At 47.8% G+C, this 23960-nt stretch overlaps 3 protein-coding genes across 3 annotated transcripts in view; 1 reads left to right on the top strand and 2 right to left on the bottom strand.

The window, feature by feature from the left end:
- GGA2 (golgi associated, gamma adaptin ear containing, ARF binding protein 2) overlaps positions 1–6363 on the bottom strand; it is a 47573-nt gene extending 41210 nt beyond the window's left edge. Inside the window, exon 1 of the mRNA XM_050773833.1 lies at positions 6166–6363. Within this exon, the coding sequence (XP_050629790.1) occupies positions 6166–6265 (100 nt within the window). The 5' untranslated portion in view covers positions 6266–6363. The remainder of the gene's footprint in view (positions 1–6165) is intronic.
- Positions 1–23960, top strand: part of CHP2 (calcineurin like EF-hand protein 2) — a 256785-nt gene that overhangs the window by 4135 nt on the left and 228690 nt on the right. The gene's annotated exons all lie outside the window — the stretch shown is intronic.
- Positions 18453–23960, bottom strand: part of EARS2 (glutamyl-tRNA synthetase 2, mitochondrial) — a 174499-nt gene continuing 168991 nt past the window's right edge. Inside the window, exons 9-10 of the mRNA XM_050773837.1 lie at positions 21668–21803; positions 18453–20890 (exon numbers count right to left, since the gene is read on the bottom strand). Coding sequence (XP_050629794.1) covers positions 20807–20890; positions 21668–21803 — 220 coding nt within the window. The 3' untranslated portion in view covers positions 18453–20806. The remainder of the gene's footprint in view (positions 20891–21667; positions 21804–23960) is intronic.

Below are 23960 nucleotides of genomic sequence, written 5' to 3'. Positions count from 1 at the left end.
GACAAAGTTAGGGCCTCTCTTGGAAGCCAGCTTGATCTTCGCGCTCATAAACTCCTTGAAGGCAAAAAGGAGGCCTGTCTCATTCACTCTCACAGGCTCCAGAACCTAGAAGAGTTGCTGGCAGGTACCTACTGAATAGATGATTCCTCTTTTGCTAGACAGTGTTTGGCCAGCTGGCTGGACATACTGGTATCACGGGGAGATGGCTATCTCAGTCTGAAATAACTGGGCCCCTAAACACATAATCCCAGCCTGCACAAACTATTTCAGAGGACTTGCGCAGTTCCAAAAAATGACCCCCAGGGGGCCAGCAGCTGGGTCTGACCAGGCCACAGCAACCCCCGCAGGTCAGTTTGATACTAATCTGCTCCAAGGACTAGCTAGGGGCCAGACAGGGCATGGCCAGGGAGAAATTCAAAGGATGCCTTCTCTGTTTTGGGCTATCCCAGACTCCAAGGTGGTTTATTTATAGCTGGCACTTGAGCAGGACAGAGGGGTGCTGAGAAATAACACTGCTGCCATGTATTTCCTCACTAAAAGCAGTGTTTGTATGATTCATTTCAAGCGTGCTACAGGGCCAGAGGTGTTAAGAAAACAGCTGAGACCTCCAGCTGTGAGTGAAATGGCTCATCCAAGATTGACTAATTCAGAAGCCAAACCATCCCACGTCAGCTGCCAACCAACCACCGGGGTCATGACTGGCACCAGCAGCCGCCTGTGCTAGCAAGGGGAGCCCCAACGCTGTAGGGAAGTGGTCACCCCAAGGAGCAGAATGCAATCCTTCAGCAGTCCACGCTGCAGGGGGACTCCTTCCCCAGGAGGAACATGTGGACTCCAAGAGTCCGGCAATCATCCAATTCAGCACATGTGAAAACTTCCAAGACCCAGCATGGGAATGTCCTACACATCATTCCAAGTGGAAGGAAGAAACAGATTTACTGAGCACCCAACTTTTACTAAGCCATGGCCTCCCTGGCAGCACTACCAGAGCTAGAATCCCAGAGTCCAAGAGGAGTCCTGTTTTTAATAGCACAAGGCTAGCAACACCTAAGATGTCCACCAACAGGGACCCGGTTAAAAGGATCCTAGGACACCCATACAACAGGGCATCTAAGGCTTTTCATTTAAAAGAACAAGGTGACTACATCTGCAGTCATGTGGAACAATGACCAAAATACATGAAGTGGAAAAAACGGCTGCAGAACCGAATGACAGAATGCACAGGCGCTGCCGTTTGTATTTTTAAGGCATGAGATTCTGGTAACAGCTTCCTGATATTAATCTGGGAACAACCCCTCTCCTCAATTCTAGGTCCCCCATTCACCTTCCCCACCCTTGGCCCTGGGTTGGGTACTGCACCCCACCCGCACCCCACCCCAGGTCTGGCCATCTTCATATTTCAGGACCCCAGGTCATGCTGACTCCAAGGTGGACACAAAACCCAAGCCAACAGGCAGAAGAGCAATAACTCTTGCAAATCAATGGAGAAAAGAAATGAATTCTGCTGGGATTGCAGTACAGACAAGAGCAAAGCAGAGAAAATTCAAAGAAGTGAACCATGACTTCTTTGTCATTGCCTCCTAAAGAAGTGAGCTCCTGGACTAAGCCCACCCCTACTCTGGGACTTTCTTTACTTTCCTTTTTTTGGTAAGTGAGTATGGGTATGAGTTAGTTTCGATTACTTGCAGCTATAAAAGCCTAATGATAATAATAGCTGGCTCTTCTTGAGCACTTACTACAAGCATAGTAAGGCACTATTTTAAGTGCTTTCTGTGTACCAAAGTCTTTGATTCTTTCAACAACCCTAAGGACAGGTTTTATTACTCTTTTCCCATCTTAAAGATACCGCTGCCTTGTTTGCAGGGACCTGAGCTTGGCCAGTGACCTGAGCTTGGCCATTCCTCAAACACCTGGTGACTTCATCCAGCTCAGACGCATGCGCATTTGCCTTCAACTACACCCACATCTTGGCCATACCATCAATCCCACGACCCCCTTATCCCTCCATTGCAGCACCAATGCCCCACCATCCCCAACAAATCTGGCTTAACCCATCGTTCACTTCTTCTCTGCTCCTATTCCCAGAAGAAAAACAACAACAACAAATACAGCCATGAAGACTGCAACCCACATTCCTGATGTCCAGTCAGCACTCCACAGTCCTAATGCAGGATCTCAGCAGGGAGATGGGTAGGAGTGATCCCATCCCACTCAACCCTGGGGAAACGTGGCAGTATCTGGTGACATTTTTGGCTGTCATGACTGGGAGGAAGGGTGTGAGCTTTGGTATCCAGTGGGTTTAGGCCAGGGATGCCACTAAACATCCTATAGTGCACAGGTCAGCCCCCACAACACAGAATTATTGAGACCAAGATGTCACTCATGCAAAGGTTGAGAAACCCAGCTCTCTGTCTGGGTGGGCCCCCTTCGGTTTGCCTCACCAGCCACTCCCCCACGCTTCCCCACCTTCCTCAAGTCCCCTGTTCCACTTGAGCACCTAATACTCGGGTGGTGATAGTGGCACGGACAAACTTGTTTGCATGTGCAATCATCTTGATCTCCTTCCCCAGACAGTCGGAAAAACAAAAGGTGTCCTTCCTCTCTGTAAGGCCAGGTCCCCCCTTTTTGCTCTGGCTCTGAGCACCTTCAGGCCCCTCTGCAATGTATGGGACACTGGACCCAGAATTGGGGAGGGGCAGTTCCCCAAAGGAACATCAACATGAAGGGGGGCTCACATGTGCCCCTCTCCTTCTAAAACAATCTCCATTACTCCTAAATTCCCTCTTGCTACCCTTTCTCCCTCCTTCTACATTCAAGCCTCATGAAAAACGGCTGAGGAGGCCACTGGCTGCACCCTCCCCACACATTTATTCTGCCTGGCCTTCCCCAAATTATGGCCCAAAGTCGGCGCCAACTTCTGAAAACCCAAGAGATTTCACTTAAGAATATAGGTTCTAGTCGTTCCTGAAAAACAGGAAGATCTAGCAACTTTGGGACATTGCCCCCAAAAGCTGGAGCTTAATACAATGTATACACCATGAAAAAAACCATAATAATAAAAAATAAATTAGGCCGGGCACGGTGGCTCACGCCTGTAATACCAGCACTTTGGGAGGCCAAGACTGGCAGATAACTTGAGGTCAGGAGTTTGAGACCAGCCTGGCCAACATGGTAAAACGCCATCTCTACCAAAACATATTAAAAATTAGCCTGGGCTGGGCGCAGTGGCTCATGCCTGTAACCCCAGCACTTTGGGAGGTCAAGGCAGGCGGATCACCTGAGGTCAGGAGTTTGAGACCAGCCTGACAAACATGGTGAAACCCCATCACTACTAAAAATACAAAAATTAGCCGGATGTGGTGGCTAACACCTGTAATCTCAGCTATTTGGGAGGCTGAGGCAGGAGAATCGCTTGTTGAACCTGGGAGGTGGACGTTGCAGTAAGCCAAGATCATGCCATTGTACCCCAGCCTGGACAGGAACGAAACTCCATCTCACACACACACACACACACACACACACAAGCCCGTTGTGGTGGCGTGTGCCTGCAATCCCAGCTACTCGGGAGGCTGAGGCAGGAGAATTGCTTGAACCCAGGCGGCGGAGGCTGCAATGAGCCGAAATGGCACTACTGCACTCCAGCCTGGGCAACACAGCGAGACTCCATCTCAATAAATAAATAAATAAATAAATAAAAATTTAAAAAAAGCTAGAACTGGGGAGGCTGATGTGGAAAAAATGCTTGAACCCAGGAGGGGTAAGCTGCAGTGAGCTGAGATCGTGCCACTGCACTCCAGCCTGGGTAACAGAGTGAGACTCTGTTTCAAAAAAAGCTGGAGTTGAAGAACCGTGTCCTTGGGCAGTTCCAAGCCCAAGCCCTCCTTTTATCTCCTCCACCTGAGGCAGCTACTTTCTCTTACTCCGGCTACATTTTTTTTTTTTTTTTGAGACAGACTCGCTTTATTGCCCAGGGTGGAGTCCGTGGTGCAATCTCGGCTCCACTTCCACAACCTCTGCCTCAAGGGTTCAAGCGATCCTCCCACCTCAGCCTCCCAATTAGCTGGAATTACAGGTGTGTGCAACCACACATGACTATTTTTTGTGTTTTAGTAGAGATGGGGTTTTACCCTGTTGCCCAGGCCGGTCTTAAACTCCTGGCCTCAAAGGATCGCGCCACCTCGGCCTCCCAAAGTGCTGGGATTACAGGCATGACCAGTCCTTTTTTTTTTTTCCTGCAACTCCAGTCTAAGCCTTCTGTTCTCCATTGCCTCCTAAAACTACTACCTTCTGTCTACTGTTTAACTCAAGGACGTCTCCTTAAATAACTGGTTGGTTACCAAATTCAAAGTTCCCTCTTCTCCTTCCTCATTCTACCCCATTTTTAAGTAGCAAAATTACCTTACAACCACATCCCTCCTTTGCTATCAGTGGGTGCCCCTGCAGGTCTCCCCCTGCCTGTTTCTGCTCAGCCTTCAGTCTTCTCTTCCCATCTGCCTCTTCAATGCTGGGGCTCCCCACGCTCTCTCCCCAAACCTCTGCTCTTAATATTCACAAGCTTCTCCCGCAAGCTGACTGCCAATGAACCAGACTCCCAAACCGTACATCCCACACTCGCCCTCTCCGGTGCCAACCAGCTGCCTAGAGGGCATCTCTTTTTTGACTATGCCACAAGCACCTCAAACTCCACATCTCAACCTTCTCTGTCTGAACCAGCTCCTCCTCACAGGGGAGACATCTGTAACCCACCAGTTCCTCGAGCCTGAAATCTGCGATCTAGCCTAGATTTCTCCTTGTCCCGTCTCCATTCCAAGGCACCGAGGCTGCTGACTGCCGCCTGCTCATTACTTCTCCCTCTCCCCACTGCCTTAGTCCTCCTGCGACCCCCAACCACCACCAAAAGAGCTTTTTAGCTGCTCTCCCTGCCTTAAGTCTCACCCTCTCCGCCCAACTTAGCACCATATGGCTGCAAGTGACGCCTTTAACAGGCTTCCTTGATCAGATTCTCTGGCTGAAAACTCCCAAACAGCTCCCCCGCCCTCGGAAAAAACAAACTCCTTTCTGCAGCACACAAGGCTCATGAAGATCTCGCCCCAATTAGCCGTGCAGCCTTTCCCGGATTCCTGCGCTTTAGGCTTGCACTCCAGCGGACTGACCTACTTGTTCCCGAAGTGCTCCACATTCTCTTGTCCCCAGCTTTTGCACATGCAGTTTCTTCTGCCTGGAATGCGGTCGGCTGTGACGACCCCCAGGTAAACCAACTTCTACCACAACAGGTGAAACGAACGCCCTCCTCCTCCTCGCCAATCCCGTTAGTAAGGTGATGGGACTGCCGGCCTGTACCCACTAAAAAGTGTTTTTGTGAGCAAGGACCCTGTGTTATGCCTCTCAGTGTTCCCGGCACCTAGCAGGGCTGGGTACAAAGGGAATATTATTTATCCTCTTTATCCTCAATCCCTCATTGGTAAAACGGAGATAATAATAGCCCCTAAGATTACTGTGAAGCTTACAGGAGACATGCAGAAGAATTCCGGCCAAGGGATTTGAGCCTAACCAGGGTAACATAATGAGACCCCGTCTCTTAGAGGGGGGGAAAAAAAAAAAAATATATATATATATATATATATGCATTTAAAAAAAAAAGTCCGGCCAAAGTAAACACAAGAGGTAAAAAAGCTCTTTTTGACGCGGTAGCCAGATAGAGATCTTTCTCAGCTCCAAAGAGACTGCGTGTCTTGCACGACTGCGTCTCCTTAAGCCTCAACGTCCCCGCTTCCCTAGTGGGGTTAATAATAGAAGCCAGCTCGGGGTGGGAACGAGGATTAAGCAGGGCTGAGGCGCTGTGAGCACAGTGCCTGGCGCAGAGGAAAGCGCAGGTCACGTAGCCATTGGTATCGGGGTCGGGGTCCGGGTCCTGTTCTGCGGCTAAGGGACGGGTGGGCGGAGGGGGAGGGGCAGAGCGCAGACGGGGCCGCAGCCCCGGCGGATGGTTGGGGCGTCTCTCCGCGGACCTCTGGGCGATCCTCCCCACCGCGCAGGGCCCAGACCCCCTACCCGGCCGCCAGCCTTCCCTGCGGCCGCCCGCCCAGAAGCAAGGCCCCGGGAGGCGGGAAGTGAGGCCTCACGTGCGGCGCAGCGGCCGCGCCGAGGGCCTGCCAGGCTACTCACTGAGCCACAGCTCCAGCGCCGCTGCCGGGCCCGGGGGACCCTGGGCCGACTCGGTTCCCGCCACAGCCCCCGCCCCCGCCGCCACCGCAGTCGCCGCCATCGCCTCAGCCCCGACGCCGCGGCCGCGGGCGCCACCGCCTCCTTAGCTGCCGTAGCCGCCTGGCGCTCTACTCGGCTGACTGCGCGGCAGGCGCGGTGGGCACGTGACGGGGCGGAGCCGCTGGTGCCACGCCCACTTCCCAGGCCCCGCCTCCACGCGGGGCGGGCCGGGATATTTCCCAGCCCAGATCCCTCTACCCAGCGCGGGTCTTCTGAGACCACTCACCATACGGTTGCTAGATAAAATACAGGACGCCCAGTTAAATTTGATTTTCAGAAGAACGTGAATAATTCTTTTAGCATTTTTATTTTTTAAGAGATGGGGTATTGCTCTGTCACTCAGGCTGGAGTCCAAAGGCGCGATCACGGCTCACTGTAGCCTCCACCTCCCGGGCTCAAGCGACCCTCCCGCCTCAGCCTCCTGAAGAGCTGGGACAACGGGCGGGTACCACCACGCCAGGCTAATTTGTGTGTTTTTGGTAGACACTGGGTTTCACCATGTTGCCCAGGGTCGTCTCAAACTCCTGGGCTACAAAAGATCCTCTTACCTTGACCTTCCACAGTGCTTGCATTTTTTTTTATTATTATTTTCGAGATGGAGTCTCACTCTGTCGCCTAGGCTGGAGTGCAGTGGCGCCATCTTGGCTCACTGCAACCTCTGCTTCCCGGGTTCGAGCGATTCTCCTGCCTCAGCCTCCCAAGTAGCTGGGACTATTGGCGCGTGCCACCACGCCCAGCTAATTTTTTTGTATTTTTAGAGACGAAGGTTCACTATGTTGGCCAGGCTGGTCTTGAACTGACCTCATGATCTGCCCGCTTCGCCCTCCCAAAGTGCTGGGATTACAGGCATGAGCCACTGCGCCCCGCCTATGTGCTTGCATTTTTATTCACAGAAGGGTTTTCCCGGAACACTTCTTTTTTTTGATGGAGTCTCGCTCTGTCGCCCAGGCTGGAGTGCAGTGGCGCTATCTCAGCTCACTGCAACCTCCGCCTCCCTGGTTTCTTGGAACACTTCTAAAATAACATGTCCTGCATTCCTCAACACTCTGCTTCATTTTCTGCATCACACAGTACACCATCGATATATTATTTACTTGCTTATTTTATTAAAAGATAATTTTCCCAAAAACGTATGTCATGATTCTCATAATTATGAAATGAACACATGTTAAACATTTTATTTAATTACGAGTGAACCAAGCAGATGTTATAATCAATCCAAAAGTGAAGTCAAAGAAGGGCGAATTTATCTGGAAAAAAAGGAATGTAAAATGAGTGTGCAAATGGACACAAAACTGGTTGTTCCATCGGCGTGAGAGCTGTCCCTCCAGTGGGCAGAATTAATTTACCTATTTATAGGCAAGAATTATTTTGAGTTGCTATCAGGTGTCTACAACTTAACAGAGTTATATAAGACTTCTCAAAGACAAAGGCTGGAACCTGGAAGGTTGTGCTGTCTAGACAACGCATAATTTTCCATTGAAGCTGTTGTGCCGCACCCCTATTAACTTCAGTAGGGATGGCACCATGTTTGAGAGGCGGAAGAGACCCAGAGTCACTGAATGAGGCAGGTTTACTGAGGGGACTTACGGGGCAGTCTAGTGGTAGTGGGCTGGACAGGAGGACCACTACCATTTGTAAAAAGCATCAGTTTATATAGTATTTTCAAATGGCACCCTTCCCTTAGCAACCTCCATCTGGCAACCTCAATTTAACCCCAAACAAAGGGCCTTGATCCCCCGTATGGCCTGCGTACCACAGGATGGGGCCAAGGGTTCAGATGTTCCTCACAAAGAGTGAACCAGCCGGGCGCAATGGCTCACGCCTGTAATCCCAGCACTTTGGGAGGCCAAGGTGGGCGGATCACGAGGTCAGGAGATCGAGACCATCCTGGCTAACACGGCGAAACCCTGTCTCTACCAAAAATGCAAAAAAATTAGCCGAGCATGGTGGCTGGCGCCTGCAGTCCCAGCTGCTTGGGAGGCTGAGGGAGGAGAATGGCATGAACCTGGGAGGCAGAGCTTGCAGTGAGCCGAGATCGTGCCACTGCACTCCAGCCTGGGCAACAGAGCTAGACTCCATCTCAAAAAAAACAGTGAACCTCCAGGCTGGCCACTCTGTGATTCCGTGGCTTGGAACTCAGAATACACATTCTTCTTAGACCATAGGATCATTCTCAGGTACATATGCCATACAGAAGCAAAAATTCTTCCTTGTAGGTAAGTGAATAGCAATGGGCGATGATTCTCGTCCACACACATGCAGATGAATACTGTCCTGGGAACACACAAACTTATTCCTGTGGAAAAACCAGTTCTGCCCCCACTTGCACATCCATTTCAACACTCCTGATCTATATGAAAGAATGCGTCCATTCTTTTGACTGGTTTGAACATCTCACCAGTTTCCTCATTAAGGAGTTAAAGAAAATCTTTCTTTCTTTTTTTTTTTTTTTGAGACGGAGTCTTGCTCTGTTGCCCAGGCTGGAGTGCAATGGTGCAATCTCGGTTCACTGCAACCTCTGCCTCCTGGGTTCAAGCGATCCTCCTGCCTCAGCCTCCCGAGCAGCCGGGAATACAGGTGCCCGCCACCACACCTGGATAATTTTTGTATTTTTAGTAGAGACAGGGTTTCACCATGTTAGCCAGGCTGGTCTCGAACTCCTGACCTCAGGTGATCCGCCCACCTTGGCCTCCCATAGTGTTGGAATTACAGGTATGAGCCACTGCACCTGGCCTAAATAAAATCTTTAACACATATTCATCTCTTGAAGATTCTAAACATCTGGCAACACTGAACCCGGCTTTCTACACTGCAACAAAAACCTGGACATGACTAGAGTCTACATATGTTAGAGGGGGCATGAGCTCTAGAGTTTGCCAAGGACCATCCTTCAACTCTTGAAACTTTACTTATTGTAGGCCGGGCGCGGTGGCTCAAGCCTGTAATCCCAGCACTTTGGGAGGCCGAGACGGGCGGATCACGAGGTCAGGAGATCGAGACCATCCTGGTTAACACGGTGAAACACCGTCTCTACTAAAAAATACAAAAAACTAGCCGGCCGAGGTGGCGGACGCCTGTAGTCCCAGCTACTCGGGAGGTGGAGGCAGGAGAATGGCGTGAACCCGGGAGGCGGAGCTTGCAGTGAGCTGAGATCCGGCCACTGCGCTCCAGCCTGGGTGACAGCGCGAGACTCCGTCTCAAAAAAAAAAAAAAAAAAAAAAAAAAACTTTACTTATTGTAAGCACCCGCAATCCTTTAACATTTTTACATTGCTGGAGCTCAGAAAACCATATCCCAGAGCATGGTGTTTTGGCATAGCAAGTACGTTGAACTCAAAGAGACTGGAAAGCCTCAGAAGCAGCCTTAGAGCAAAGGCTCTCTGACCTCCTGCCCATCTTTCTTCTTCCAAGTCAAGCCACAGAAACTCCAATTCCTCTTTCCTAAGATGGGTCAGGGAAACTCAAACCCCCTCCCCTAAAGCCAGCCATAAAACCTAGACATATTACTCCAACCTTCCCCTATTTCTGTTTAAGAGTTGGCCATAAATAAATTTTCAGTTGGGCACGGTGGCTCACACCTGTAATCCCAGCACTTTGGGAGGCTGAGGCAGGCAGACCACTTGGGTCCAGGTGTTGAAGACCAGCCTGGGCAACACGGTGAAACCCCATCTCTACAAAAAAATACAAAAATTAGCTGGGTGTGCTGGTGTGTACTTGTAGTCCCAGCTACTCAGGAGGCTGAGGCAGGAGGACCACTTGAGCCTGGGAGGTGGAGGTTGCAGTGAACCAAGATAACACCACTGCACTTCAGCCTGGGCATGGAGTGAGACTGTCTCAAAAAAAAAAAAGAAAAAAAAAAGAAATTATCTGAGTTACTTTGTCTGATAATAGGTGGTAATGCCCCCTTATTCCTGCCCTATACCTAGGAGGAAGGAATGATATACAGGTAAGCCAAGAAGAATTTCGACAGACCTTGCTGGGTCCTCCCACCAAAGTCTATTACCAATAGATCAATCATACCCTTTTGTTCAATCCTGTTTCTACCTGGCTGTTGGTCATCAAACCTAAGCATAAAAGTAGACAGCCTTCCCTCAGTCTTTATTTCTGAAAGCTCCCATGTCAACATAAAACTTTTTTTTTTTTTTGACGAAGTCTTACTCTGTCACCCAGGCTGGAGTGCTAATGGCTTGATCTTGGCTCACTGTAACCTTTGCCTCCCAGATTCAATTGATTCTCCTGCCTCAGTCTCCCGAGTAGCTGGGATTACAGGCAACCGCCACCATGCCTGGCTAATTTTGTAATTTTTTTGTAGACATGGGATTTCACCATGTTGGCCAGGCTGGTCTTGAACTCCTGACCTCAAATGGTCTGCCCACCTCAGCCTTCCAAAATACTGGGATTACAGGCGTAAAGCCACTGTGCCCAGCCTGCAAAACTTTAATTAAATAAATCTGTTATGCTTTTCTCTTGTTAGCCCTTTTTTTTTTTTGAGACAGTGTCTTGCTGTCAACCAGGCTGGAGTTCCGTGGCACCACCAGAGCTCACTGCAGCCTTGACCTCCCAGGCTCAAATGATCTTCCCAACCTCAGTCCTCAGAGAGTAGCTGGGACGACAGGCGCACATGCCACCACTCCCAGCTAATTTATTTAGTTTTGTAGAGATAAGGTCTCACCATATTGCCCAGGCTGGTCTCAACTCCTGGGCTCATGCAATCCTCCCAAAGTGCTAGGATTACAGGCGTAAGCCACCATACCTGGTCTTAACCCATCTTTTGTTATAGGAGTGTTGGCCATGACCCTTCGGAGAGGTGAGGAAAGGTGTAAGGTATAGATGTCCCACATCTACATCAATGGTTTTCAAACTGGCATGTGTCAGAATCACCTGAAGGGTTTGTTGCAAATTGCAGGGCCCCACCGCACAGTTTCAGATCTAGCAGGTCTGGGATGAGGCCCCAGAATTTGTAATAAATCTCCAGCTGACATTGATGCTGATGGTCTGGAGACCACAACAGAAACGATAAAGGCTAAGCGGGTAGGAAGTGGTTGAGGAGTTTAATGTAGTGGTTGGGTGTGCAGGCATTGTAATTAGAACTATGTTGTTTTCATCTAAGAAATAAGGGTAAGTGCCTACTTCATGGGGTTTTTTTCTTAATCTAAGAGAGATAATATATATAAAAATATGCATCAGCTGGGTGTGGTGGTGCAAATGCCTATAGTCTCAGCTACTTGGGAGGGTGAGATAGGAAGATTGCTTGAGCCCAGGAGTTCAAGATCAACCTGGGCAACATAATGACGCCCATCTCTACAAAAAAAAAAAAAAAAAAAGAAATTAAAAGGCCGGGCATGGTGGCTCATGACTGTAATCCCAGCACTTTGGGAGGCCAAGGCAGATGGATTATCTGAGGTCAGGAGTTCAAGATCAGCCTGGCCAACATGACGAAACCCCTTCTCTACTAAAAATACAAAAATTAGCCGAGCGTGGTGGTGTGTGCCTGTAATCCCAGCTACTCAGGAGGCTGAGACCAGAGAATCGCTTGAACCCAGGAGGTGGAGACTTCAGTGAGCTGAGATTGCACCACTGCTCTCCAGCCTGCAAAAAAAAAAAATAAATAAAAATTGAACAAAAATAAATTACCCAGTCTCCGATATTTCTTTACAGCAACACAATGACACATTAACACACAGCTTAAGCTGAAATACCAATCTTCTGTCCTTGGCACTCCTGAATTTTAGGTCTTCAGGTTTTGATTAGAATCTACACCACTGGCTCTCTAGCTTTCAGGCCCTTCAACTACACCACTGGCTTTCCTGGGTCTCCAGGTTGCACAAGCAGATCAGATGACTTTTCAGCTTCTCAATTTTTATTTTTTCTAGAGACAGAGTCTAGCTCTGTTGCCCATGCTGGAGTGCAGTGGCACCATGATAGGTCACTTGCAGCCTCCAACTCCTGGGTTCAAGTATCCTCCCTCCTCAGCCTCCCAAGTAGCCAGGTCTATAGGTATGTGTCACCATGCCCAGCTACTTTCTAAATTTTTTGTAGAGATGTGGCCCCCCATGTTGCCCAGGCTGGTCTTACACTCCTGGGCTCAAGCAGCCCTCCCACCTCAGCCTCCCACAGTGCTGGGATTACAATTACAGGCATAAGCCATCATCACCGACCTATTTTTTTTTTTTTTTTTTTTGAGACACGGTCTGGCTCTGTTGCCCAGGCTGGAGTGCAGTGGTACAATCACAGCCCACTACAGCCTCGACTTCCTGGGCTCAAGTGATCCTCCCACCTCAGCCTCCCTAATAGGTAGGACTATAGGCACACGCCACCATGCCCAGCCAATTTTTATTTTCTATTTTTTTATAAAGATGGGGTCTTACTATGTTGCCCAGACTGGTCTCGAACTCCTGGGTTCAAGCAATCCTCTTGCCTCAGCTTCCCAAAGTGCTGGGATTACAGGCATGAGCCACCACTCGGCCTTTTCAGCTTCTATAATTTGATGAGGCACTACCTAATAATAAATCTCTCTTCCTAGATACATATCCTGTTGGTTCTGTTTCTCTGGAGAACCCTAACATAGGCCCTTAGAGGCTGTGATGAGAGAACATGGCTTTATAGTGAAAAGAGCCCTTTTCTGTGCCTCATTTTCCAATCTTCTCCTACCAGGGCTCCTTGCTTCCATCTGCTCCTGCTTAAGTCTCTCTTCAGCATATATGCCAGAATGACCTTTCAAAAACCACAAATCTGCTCATTCAATGGCTAAACACTTCAATGGCTAAAACATTTCAATGACTCTGCACCTCCCACCTTATGAAGACCCAACTCCTTGCCTTCATTAACTGAACCCCAACTTTGCCGAGGTATCCACCACTCCCCACCCAGCCATGCACCTCAGGGACACACAGACCTCCTTCATCTCCAGCTCTGGGTCTGACTGATTTACGGAGACCCTCACTTCCCCAGCAGGGATGGCTAAAAATTTGGAAGTTGAGTAGAGGGAGGGTACTTAGGAGTTTCCTTGCTGTTGGGAGAGAGCCATAGAAAGCCACCCTCTCCCCAGCCAACATGAAGGAGGAAGTGCACAGGCCTGACTGCTGCAGGCAGCCAACTGTGGCTGCTTCAGATGCTGTGGCCAGGAGGGCGGAGAGAGAGAAGGACCCTGGGCCCTCACTTATGTCACCACTTGTGTAATTAACCAACCCTGCAGCCTGCCTTACCCATGAACTTCCTGCTAAGTAGGATAACAAATCTTATTTAAGATTTATTGCTCTGTTGCCCAGGCTGGAGTGCAGTGGTGCAATCACAGCTCACTGCAGTCTTGACTTCCTGGGCTCAAGTGATCCTCCCGCCTCAGCCTCCCTAGTAGGTGAGACTATAGACACATGCCACCATGCCCAGCCAATTTTTTTCTATTGAATCTGGGTTTTATTATTTGCATGGGATGAAACACTTATACCTTTAACCAGTCAAAGAAGAGCCATTTGGATCTCACATCTGCCTGGTTTCTCAGCAGCCACTTCTACCTCTCTCCCGACTCCTACCCTTGGTCCAGTCCTGACCAACTTTGTGAAACGTTATTTTTCATCCCTCTCCTTGGAATATCCTTCCAACCCCCATCTACCTGGGAAACTCCTACTCATCCCTCAGAACCCAGTTCAAAGGTCACTTAGTCTGTAAAGGCCCAGCTATCCGCCCGCCTCAGCCTCTCAAGTAGCTGGGACCACAAGTGCTCACAATGCTCAGCTAATTTCTGTATTTTTTTGTAGAGATGGGGGGGTTTCACCATGTTGCCTAGGCTGGTCTCAAACTCCTGTGCTCAAGCGATCCTCCCCCATCGGCCTCCCAAAGTGCTGGGATTACAGGAGTGAGGCACCACACCCAGCCAACAACTTCTAATTTTAGTCCCCACTAAACATATATCCGTCATCTGTCCGTCATCTGTCCCCATCCTTCACTTCCAAGCTTTGTCAAAGGTAGTCTCTCCCAGATAGCTGGATTCAATGCAAATTACAGGCCACAGACTGGACTGCTAATTATAACGGCAAATCTTGCGAAAGAGGAAAGATTTCCCCACTTAGATGGAAGTGATACTGGTAACTGTTAAAAGTCTGGCAGTTAGACCAGCTGATGAGTGCCACTTCTGAAGAAACTCATCTTACTAATATAGTCCTCTAACATTTTTTTCCTCATGAGATCTTGACCCTTACTATGTATCTGGCAACGTGCCAGGTGCTATGGTTATACTAAAAGACTGACTTCCTTACTGCCATAATCTCATATTCTTTTGAGTAAGATAGAGAGTAAATACATACAAATACAATATGTAATTTCATATAGTAAAGAGTACTATGAGGGCAAAAATAAAGTAGGATAAAGGCAGTATGAATGGAATTCCAAATTTGGCTATAAATATGTAATTTTCTGGAAAGGGGAAAGGACACTTTTTTTTTTTCTTTGGTTGAGACAGTCTTGCTCTGTCACCCTGCCTGGAGTACAATGGCACTATTCTGGCTCACTGCAGCCTCCACCTCCCTGGGCTCAGGTGATCCTCCCACCTCAGCCACTCCAGTAGCTGGGATTACAGGTGTGCATCACTACACACCACTAATTTTTTTTTTTTTTTTTTTTTTTTTTTTTTTTTTTTTTGTAGAAACGGGGTTTCACCATGTTTTCTAGGTTGGTCTCGAATTCCTGGGCTCAAGTGATCCACCGGCCTCGGCCTCCCAATGTGCTGGGATTACATGCGTGAGCCACCATGCCCAGCCCTGGAAAGGATACTCTCTAAACAACACTGAAAAAGAACATGCTTAGAGCAAGGAACTGGTTTCCCACTCACTAAAGCGAGTCCCCTGCAGCCATGATCATAGAATATGACTCCCACTGACCATAGCTGATTGGACCAGGGGTAGACACCTGACCCAGGCTAGGCCAATCAGATACTCCCCTGCGAGTTTGTATGTGGAATACTGGTTATTTAATTGGTGGTGTAGGAGAAGAGAGATGATTTAGCTTCAGGGCTGGGGCATTTGTTGGCCAAGTGCAGAGATAAAGAGAGAGGCAGCCTGCAGAGGGAAAACAAGGGGAGCAGACACACACAGAGGGGTGAATGTTAGAAACTGTGCCATCTCAGAGGAAGAGCAGACACACAAAGAGGGGTGAATGTTAGAAAATGTGCCATCTCAGAGGGCTGAGTGGCTGCCTTTGGTCCCAACAGGTTTCTAGGTACAGATTCCATTCTCTTGTGAGGTCCAGTTGGAAGTCCTGCCCTTTATATCTGTGAGAGTCCTAATTCTTCCAATAAATTCCTTTCATGGTTTCAGTTAGTCTGAGTGTGTTTATACGCATTGCCACCAAGATCACTGTTTCTAAGGATGAAAATAATGGTGATAGTGATACCTAACATTTATTAAATGCCATGCAATGTTCTAAGAACTTCATATATGTTGCCAGGCATCGTGGCTCATGCCAGGCATCGTGGCTCAATCCCAGCACTTTGGGAGACTGAGGCGGGAAGATCACCTCAGGTCGGGAGTTCGAGACCAGCCTGACCAACATGGAGAAACCCCATCTCTACTAAAAATACAAAATTAGCTGGCTATGGCAGCACATGGCACATGCCTGTAATCCCAGCTACCTGGAAGGCTGAGGCAGGAGAATCACTTGAACCTGGGAGGCGGAGGTTGCAGTGAGCCGAGATCGTGCCATTGCATGCCAGCCTGAGCAACAGGAGTGAAACTCTGTCTCAAAAAAAAAAAAAAAAAAAAAAAAAAAAAGAACTTCATATATATTATCTATTCCAATCCTTACAACTCTTTGAGACAGGTACAATTCTTATCCCTATTTTGCAAACAAGGAAACTGAGGTACAGAAAGTCACACGTGAATAAGGGGCAGAATGTTTCTGAATCTAGACAGCCTCTGTGCCCTTCACCGCTGCAGTATACTCTCAAAACACCGGGGATGGGCTTGAGGTTATTTAAAATGTATGAAATTTCGGGCTGGGCGCGGTGGCTCAAGCCTGTAATCCCAGCACTTTGGGAGGCCGAGACGGGCGGATCACTAGGTCAGGAGATCGAGACCATCCTGGCTAACACGGTGAAACCCCGTCTCTACTAAAAAATACAAAAAACTAGCCGGGCAAGGTGGCGGGCGCCTGTAGTCCCAGCTACTCAGGAGGCTGAGACAGGAGAATGGCCCGAACCCGGGAGGCGGAGCTTGCAGTGAGCTGAGATCCGGCCACTGCACTCCAGCCTGGGCGACAGAGCGAGACTCCGTCTCAAAAAATAAAAAAATAAAAAATAAATAAATAAATAAATAAAATAAAATAAAATAAAATGTATGAAATTCCTTCAAACACTTTTACTTAGCCAGGTGTGGTAGCATACACCTGTGATTTCAGCTACTCAGAAAGCTGAGATGGGAGGATCTCTTGAGCCCAGGAGTTAGAGCTGCAGTGAGCTATAATTGTGCCACTGCATTCCAGTCTGGACAAGAGAGCAACATCCTCTCTCTTAAAAAAACAAAACAAAACAAAACAAAACAAAACAATAAACTAGTCTTACTGATCCTGAGCAAAACCCCCAAAGAGAAGACAAGACGCCTGGAGCTGCTTTCAACATAGCACAGCACACTCCACATGAGGAAGAAGTAGCAGCAGCTTTATTAATTTCGCTTTTTTATTAATTTTTTTTTTTTTTTAGACAGAGTGTCGCTCTGTTCTCCAGGCTGGAGTACAATGGTGTGATCTTGGCTCGCTGCAACCTCCCCTTCTGGGGGGTTCAAGAGATTCTTGTGCCTCAGCCACCCAAGTAGCTGGGATTATAGGTATGAGCCACCACACCTGGCTAATTTTTGTACTTTTAGTAGAGATAGGGTTTTACCATGTTGGCCAGGCTGGTCTTGAACTCCCAGCCTCAAGTGATCTACCTGCCTTGGCCTCCCAAAACGTTGGGATTATAGGTGTGAGTCACCATGCCCAGCTCTAATTTAGTATTTTTTAAAAACTATGGTAAAATACAGAAAAACATAAAATTTACCATCTCAGTCATTTTTAAGTATACAGTTCAGTGGCGTTACATATCTTTATAATGTTGTGCAATTATCACCACCATCCACCCCCATAACTTTTCATCTTGTAAAACTGAAACTCTATACCCTAAACAGTAACTTCCCATTTCTGCCTCCCCAAGTCTGACAACCACCATTCTACTTTCTGCCTCTATAATTTTGATTATTTTAAGTACTTTGAATAAGTAGAATCTTATGGTATCTATCCTTTTAACTTTATTTTATTCATTTTTTTTTTTGAGATGGAGTCTCACTCTGTCGCCCAGGTTGGAGTCCAGTGGCGCGATCTCCACTCACTGCAAGCTCCGCCTCCTGGGTTCATGCCATTCTCCTGCCTCAGCCTCCCGAGTAGCTGGGACTACAGACACCTGCCACCATGCCCAGCTAATTTTTTGTATTTTTTAGCAGAGACGGGGTTTCACCATGTTAGCCACAATGGTCTCCATCTCCTGACCTTGTGATCCGTCTGCCTTGGCGTCCCAAAGTGCTGGGATTACAGGCGTGAGCCACCGTGCCCGGCCTATTCATTTTTAGACACAGGATCTTGCTCTGTTGCCCAGGCTAGAGTGCAGTGGTGCATTCATAGCTCACGACAGCCTTAACTCCTCAGTTCACATGATCCTCCTACCTTAGTCTCCCAAGTAGCTGGGACTACAGGCATATGTCACCTCACCTGGCTAAGTTTTAAGTTTTTTGTAGAGACAGGATCTCACTATGTTGCCCAGGCTGGTCTCAAACTCCTGGCCTTTGACAAGCCTGCCACCTTTGCCTCACAAAGCGTTAGGAAGTATTTGTCCTTTTGTGACTAACATTTCATTTAGCATGAAGTCCTAGAGGTTCATCCATATTGTAGATATACCAGAATCGACTTAGTATTTTGACCACTCACTTTGTTAAAAACTCTCTCTTGACTGTGAGCCAAGGAGCTCCTTGTAACCATTCTTAATGTCTTAGAAACACATGCTCTGACAAAACTCAGTAGATCAGGGTTAAGCTTGGACTCTGGATGTGCACAGATCTGAGTTTAAGTCTTGGTTTTTGCCTCGTACTATAGCCTCAGAAGCTTTAGTTAACTTTTCAGAGCCACGGTTTCCATATCTGTAACAGAAAAATAAAAATACTGCTTCTCTCATAGTGTTATAAAAAAAATTTACTGAGATAGAAAGTATCTCAGGATGGATTAAGGCATTTATGAGCATTATCTGACACCTGGGAGTGGGTGAGGCTCATGTAAGTGCACGATAAATTAAAATATTGTTATTATTGTCCCCTTCTGTAGTCAACCACCTGTTGTTTCTGCCATTACATCTTCTGGAGAAAGCTCCCTAGTTTTCCTTGGGAACAACTTTTCGTCCGTTGCATATAATCCCTGTGAAACTACCTATTACTGGCCAAGGAATGGTAGCAAGACCTCAGCTACCCCAACAGATACTCGCTCCTCAGAATCTGAACCTTGAGCAGAGTTATCCAAAACTGAGGGGAAAACACGGAGAAATTAACAACAGCAAAACAGTTGTAGTTCATGTGTTGCCACCAAAGAACTTAGACAAGACTGGCCATTAACTCCTGTAGCCAATTCCTGTCTATTCCAAGACCTGGTTTTTTGGCTTTTCCGTAGATGCTGTGGCTCTCTTATGGCCTCCAATAAACATAAGTGAGGCAGAGCTAGTTTCTATTGTTTGCAACCAACGAACTTAATGGATTCTGTATCAGAAAGAACTGGTATATTCTTTAAGCAAAGACTAGGACTCTATGGGGCTCAACAAACTCTGTAATCGCCTTTCCACTCCCCTGGACAAAATAAATATATTAATTGTCTACTGCTGGAGCGCAAATTATCCCCAAACCAAGTAGCTTTAAACAATAAACATTCACTATCTCACAGTTCATGTGTGTCTGAAAATTCCAGGGCAGCTTCTCTGAGTTGTTCTGGCTCGGAGTCACAAACGAGATCAGCCAGGACTGCAGTCATGTGGCTGCTTGGCTGGAATTGGAGGACCGGATTCCAAGATGGCGCACTTCCATGGCTATTGGTGGGAGGCTCGATCCCTTGTCATGTGGAGCACCCCATAAGGCTGCTTAAGTATTTTCATGACCTGGAAGCTGACTTCCCCCAAAGTAAGCAATCAAAAAGAACAAGACAGAAGGCATGATGTATTTCACGACTTACCCTCAGAAGCCAAACTCTCCATTTCTTCAATAGTGTAGTGGTTACACAAGTCAGGCCTATTCAATGGGGGAGGGAACCACACAAGGATGTGAATAGAAAAAGGCAGGGATGCTTGGGGGCCAACTTAGAGGCTGGCTACCATGCAGGGGAAGCCTAGAAGCCTTGTAGGGGTTTGTCTACCCCGCCACCATCCTCCTTTCACTTGCTACTCCTCTTCACTGAAGACCCCAAGAAGCATATCTCATTTCAGAAACCAGCAGAGATGACGACTTATAAGTCATGGAGGAAGGAAGAGGTGGATTTGAAGAGAAAGCCACAAAATAGGCAGGGTGGAGATCTCCAGTCCAAGGACCAGGTCTGGAAGACTGGAAAAACGGAACATATGACGTTTAGGGAAGGGAGACACAGGCTGCCCCAAGGCTCAAGAATAAAGGGTAGCATAAGACAAGAGCGCTTACCCTTGGCAGTGGAGTCACTTCTCCTTTTATAACCCCAAAGAAAGGCTGGCATCCAGTTCAGCCCTGCTTGTGTCACATATCCTTTACTGCTCTGAGTCCTTGGGGCCTGAGAACTCGGACCCATGAGTCCCACTGCCCAGCTTCTATAGGCTGAATTGTGTCCCTCTAAATTCTTACGTTGAGAAACCCCCAGCACCTCAGAATGAGACTTTACTTGGAGAATGAGCATTTAAAGAAGTGATTAAGTTAAAATGAGGCTGGTTAAAGTTAAAATCCAGTGCAACTGGTATTCTTAGAAGAGGAACGTTGGGCACATAATGAAACCAGAGATGTGTATGCATGGAGGGAAGACCGCACAAGGACACAGTGAGAAGATAGCTGTCTGCAAGTCAAGAAAAGAGGCCTTCAGGAAAAACCAGGCCTGCCACCTTGATCTTGAACCTCTAGCCTCCGGAAATATAAGAAAATAAATCCCCGTTGTTTAAACCACCTGGTTCTGTGGCATTTTGTTATGGGGACCCCAGCAAACTGAAACCCAGGGCTTCTGCATTGTTCCGGGATGTTAGCTTTTCTATGAACTAACTCCGAACCTCTGCTGTGTAATGTGTGAGAAACCAGACCCAGAGAATGCCTTTCCAGAGTCAAGGAGGTTAGATGGGTTGGGCTTCCCCAGCCAGCTGACAAGGACGGGCCGGTGGTGGATCCATAAATGCACTTGTGTGCAGCCAGAAATTGTTTCCACTCTTAGTTCCTTCGGCAAACTTCCCAACAGGCCCCAGTCCTCCTTCTGGTCTCTGAAAGCTGTTTCTAAGCTCACAGGTTCTCAGGGCGATCTCCATTGCCCGACACATCCTCTCCCTAGCTGGAAACCACCTTCTGGATCCGTTCCCGCACTTCCTTTGGTCCCAAGGACAACATCATCTCAGCTACAGGAGGTCCTTGCTGAGAACAAAAAGAGCAAATATTGCCTTACTACCTTAAACTGCCTAAAGAACTGAAGCTTAGCCTCAGTCTGCAGAAATTATTCCCAGGCCAGCCCCCACACTGCTGCCTGTGTTCTGAGGATCCATGCTTGTGTTATTTCCCTGGACAAGGATGGGTCCTAGGAGCCTGTTTCTCCCCCAACCACAGCCTTTTTTTTGAGATAGAGTCTCACTCTATCGCCCAGGCTGGAATACAATGATACGATCTTGGCTCACTGCAACCTCTGCCTCCCAGATTCAGGCAATTCTCGTGCCTCACCCTCCCAAGTAGCTGGGATTACAGGCACACCACCACACCCAGCTAATTTTTTGTAATTTTAGTAGAGACAAGGTTTCACCATGTTGCCCAGGCTGGTCTCAAACTCCTGACCTCAGATGATCCACCTGCCTAGGCCTCCCAAAGTGCTGGGATTACAGGTGTGAGCCACCATGCCTGGCCTGTTTTTCCCATATTAAGTAAGCTGTTGTTAGGTCTGTTATCCCCAATAAACTGCAAACCCCATGAAGGCAGAGATTATGAATGTGTGTTTCATTCTATACTGTATCCACTGTACCTAACACAATGCTTGCACATAGTAGGTACTCAATAGTGTCTGTTGATTGACTGAATGAGGGGAGTGATCATATTTCTTTCATCCTTGTACCTTGAACATTGAGCTCAGTGCCTGCCAGGAAACAAGTTCAAAGGATCAATGAGGGGCTCCAGGGAACAATCCAACCTGTGTCCCTGCCTCACCTGCTGTCCACTGAGGGCCACCCGGAGGAGTTTCATCACATTACTGTGCTTGGTGCCTTCCAGACCTTCTGATAGCTTCTTCAGTTCTCCACTCAGCATATCCTGAGTTAAGCTCATACCAGATCTTTCTAGAAGCCTAGAAGAAGAGGGCCAGTTCACAGGGTCTGCATGGGCCAATGGCAAGTGGGTGGGAGGAAGGGCTTCAGAAGGTTATTGATCAGCTACAGTACAAGCAGCACAACCAATGTTCAAGCCTGTTTTGAGGGAGATGAGGAAGATATTGACCACTTTCTCCCTTATCCAGGTCGGGAAGGAAAAACTACCAAGGGACCACACACAGAGAAGCCAGTGGTCACAATGCAGGGAGGTAAGAGGTGCCATAAGAGGCTTTACTCATTGCTACCTCTGTGTCATTCAATCTTTATGCCTCAGTTTTCTCATCTGTAAAGTGGGGAGAATAATAGTATCTGAGGCTGGCACAGTGGCTCACGCCTGTAATCCCAGCACTTTGGGAGGCTGAGGCGGGCAGATCACTTGAGGTCAGGAGTTCGAGACCAACCTGGCCAACATAGTAAAACCCCATTTCTACTAAAAATACAAAAATATTAGTTAAGGGTGGTGGTGGGCGCCTGTAGTCCCAGCTACTCAGGAGGCTGAGGCAGGAGAATTGCTTGAACCCAGGAGGAGGTTGCAGTGAGCCGAGATAGCACCATTGCACTCCAGCCTGGGCGACAGAGTGAGACTTTGTCTCAAAATAAAAAAATAAATAAATAATAGTATCTGTCCTGCACAGGGATATCCTAGAGAGTTAAAAAGAGTTATAAAGCACCAAGTGCCTGAACACATGATAAATACTCAGAAATAGTACTTTTTTTTTTTTTTTTGAGATGGAGTCTCACTCTGTTGCCCAGGCTGGAGTGCAATGGCACGATTTCAGCTCACTGCAACTTCCACCTTCCGGGTTCAAGTGATTCTCCTGCCTTGGCCTCCTGAGTAGCTGGGATTACAGGCACATGCCACCCTGCCCGGCTTATTTTGTATTTTTAGTAGAGACAGCGTTTTACCATGTTGATCAGGCTGGTCTCAAACTCCTAACCTCAGGTGATCCACCCACCCTGGCCCCCTAAAGTGCTGGGATTATAGGCATGGGCCACCATGCCTGGCCAAGTATTACATTTTGTATTTGAATTTAAAAATTTAAGAAATTAGTTAAGTACATTCAAGAGCTTTGAGACATTACAAAATGATCTTAAAAGAAACAGGTCTGCTTGTAGGCACGACAAAAAAGAAACTTAGGAATAGATTTGACATAGAATGGATAATTTCTGGGAAATTATCTGAAATATAGCTTTAATATTGGTAGAGGGAGACTTCTTTGGAGACGTAGCCAAGAAGAGAAGAAATCAGAAGTCCCCACCCAGCTCCAGCAATGGTCCTGCCACCAACTTGCTATGGCTGTTCTTCCACAAATTGAAGCCTCTAGGATTCCAACGGGCCAGCAACCAACCCCCACATCCTGGCAGTCCAGCTGAGCAAGATGCTCTCCCCAAAAGCTTTAGTTTCAGGAGAAATTCTCCAATCAGTTAGAACTGGACTTGCAAAAATTTGCCCTGGCCCTGATTCTTAGTCAAGAGATGGGAATAGGCTGGGGATGAGTATATTTCACTGCAACTTCCCAGTTCCTCTCATTTTTCAAAAACATTAATTTTTTTTTTTTTAAAGGGAAAGGATCTTGCTCTGTCACATAGGCTGGAATGCAGTAGTACGATCACAGCTCACTGCAGCCTCAAACTCCTGGGCTCAAACGATCCTCCCACCTCAGCCTCCTGAGCAGCTTGGACCACAGGCGCCCACCACCATACCTGGCTAATTTTATTTTTACTTTTTGTAGAGATGGGGTCAAGCTATGTTGCCGAGGCTGGTCTCAAACTCCTGGCTTCAAGTGATGCTCCCATTCACCCTCCCAGAATACTGGGATTACAGGCATGAGCCACAGCACCCAGCCTCTCCTCAGTTATTACTGGAGATTCCAAAGCGGAGACACTGAAGAGGAACTGAGGCTGGACATCTTCCTGGTGCAGATGATCTGTGATGGCAATTCTGACCCTGCCTGCTCAAACATGGTCCAGGCAACTGCATTCCAAAGTCAACTCAGTATGGACCACTACTGTCTCAGGGAACTGGGTTCACAAGTGATTTGAAGAAACAGCCTTTCAGTGCAGACAGATTTCCTTACTAACTGTCAGCACTGAAGCAGATGAGTTTCAATTTCAGACAAGGGTGATCATTCTTA

This window comes from Macaca thibetana, chromosome 20, assembly GCF_024542745.1.
Source record: "Macaca thibetana thibetana isolate TM-01 chromosome 20, ASM2454274v1, whole genome shotgun sequence".
In the NCBI taxonomy this organism is placed as follows: Eukaryota; Metazoa; Chordata; class Mammalia; order Primates; family Cercopithecidae; genus Macaca; species Macaca thibetana.
This window is presented reverse-complemented; position numbering and strand designations above follow the sequence as displayed.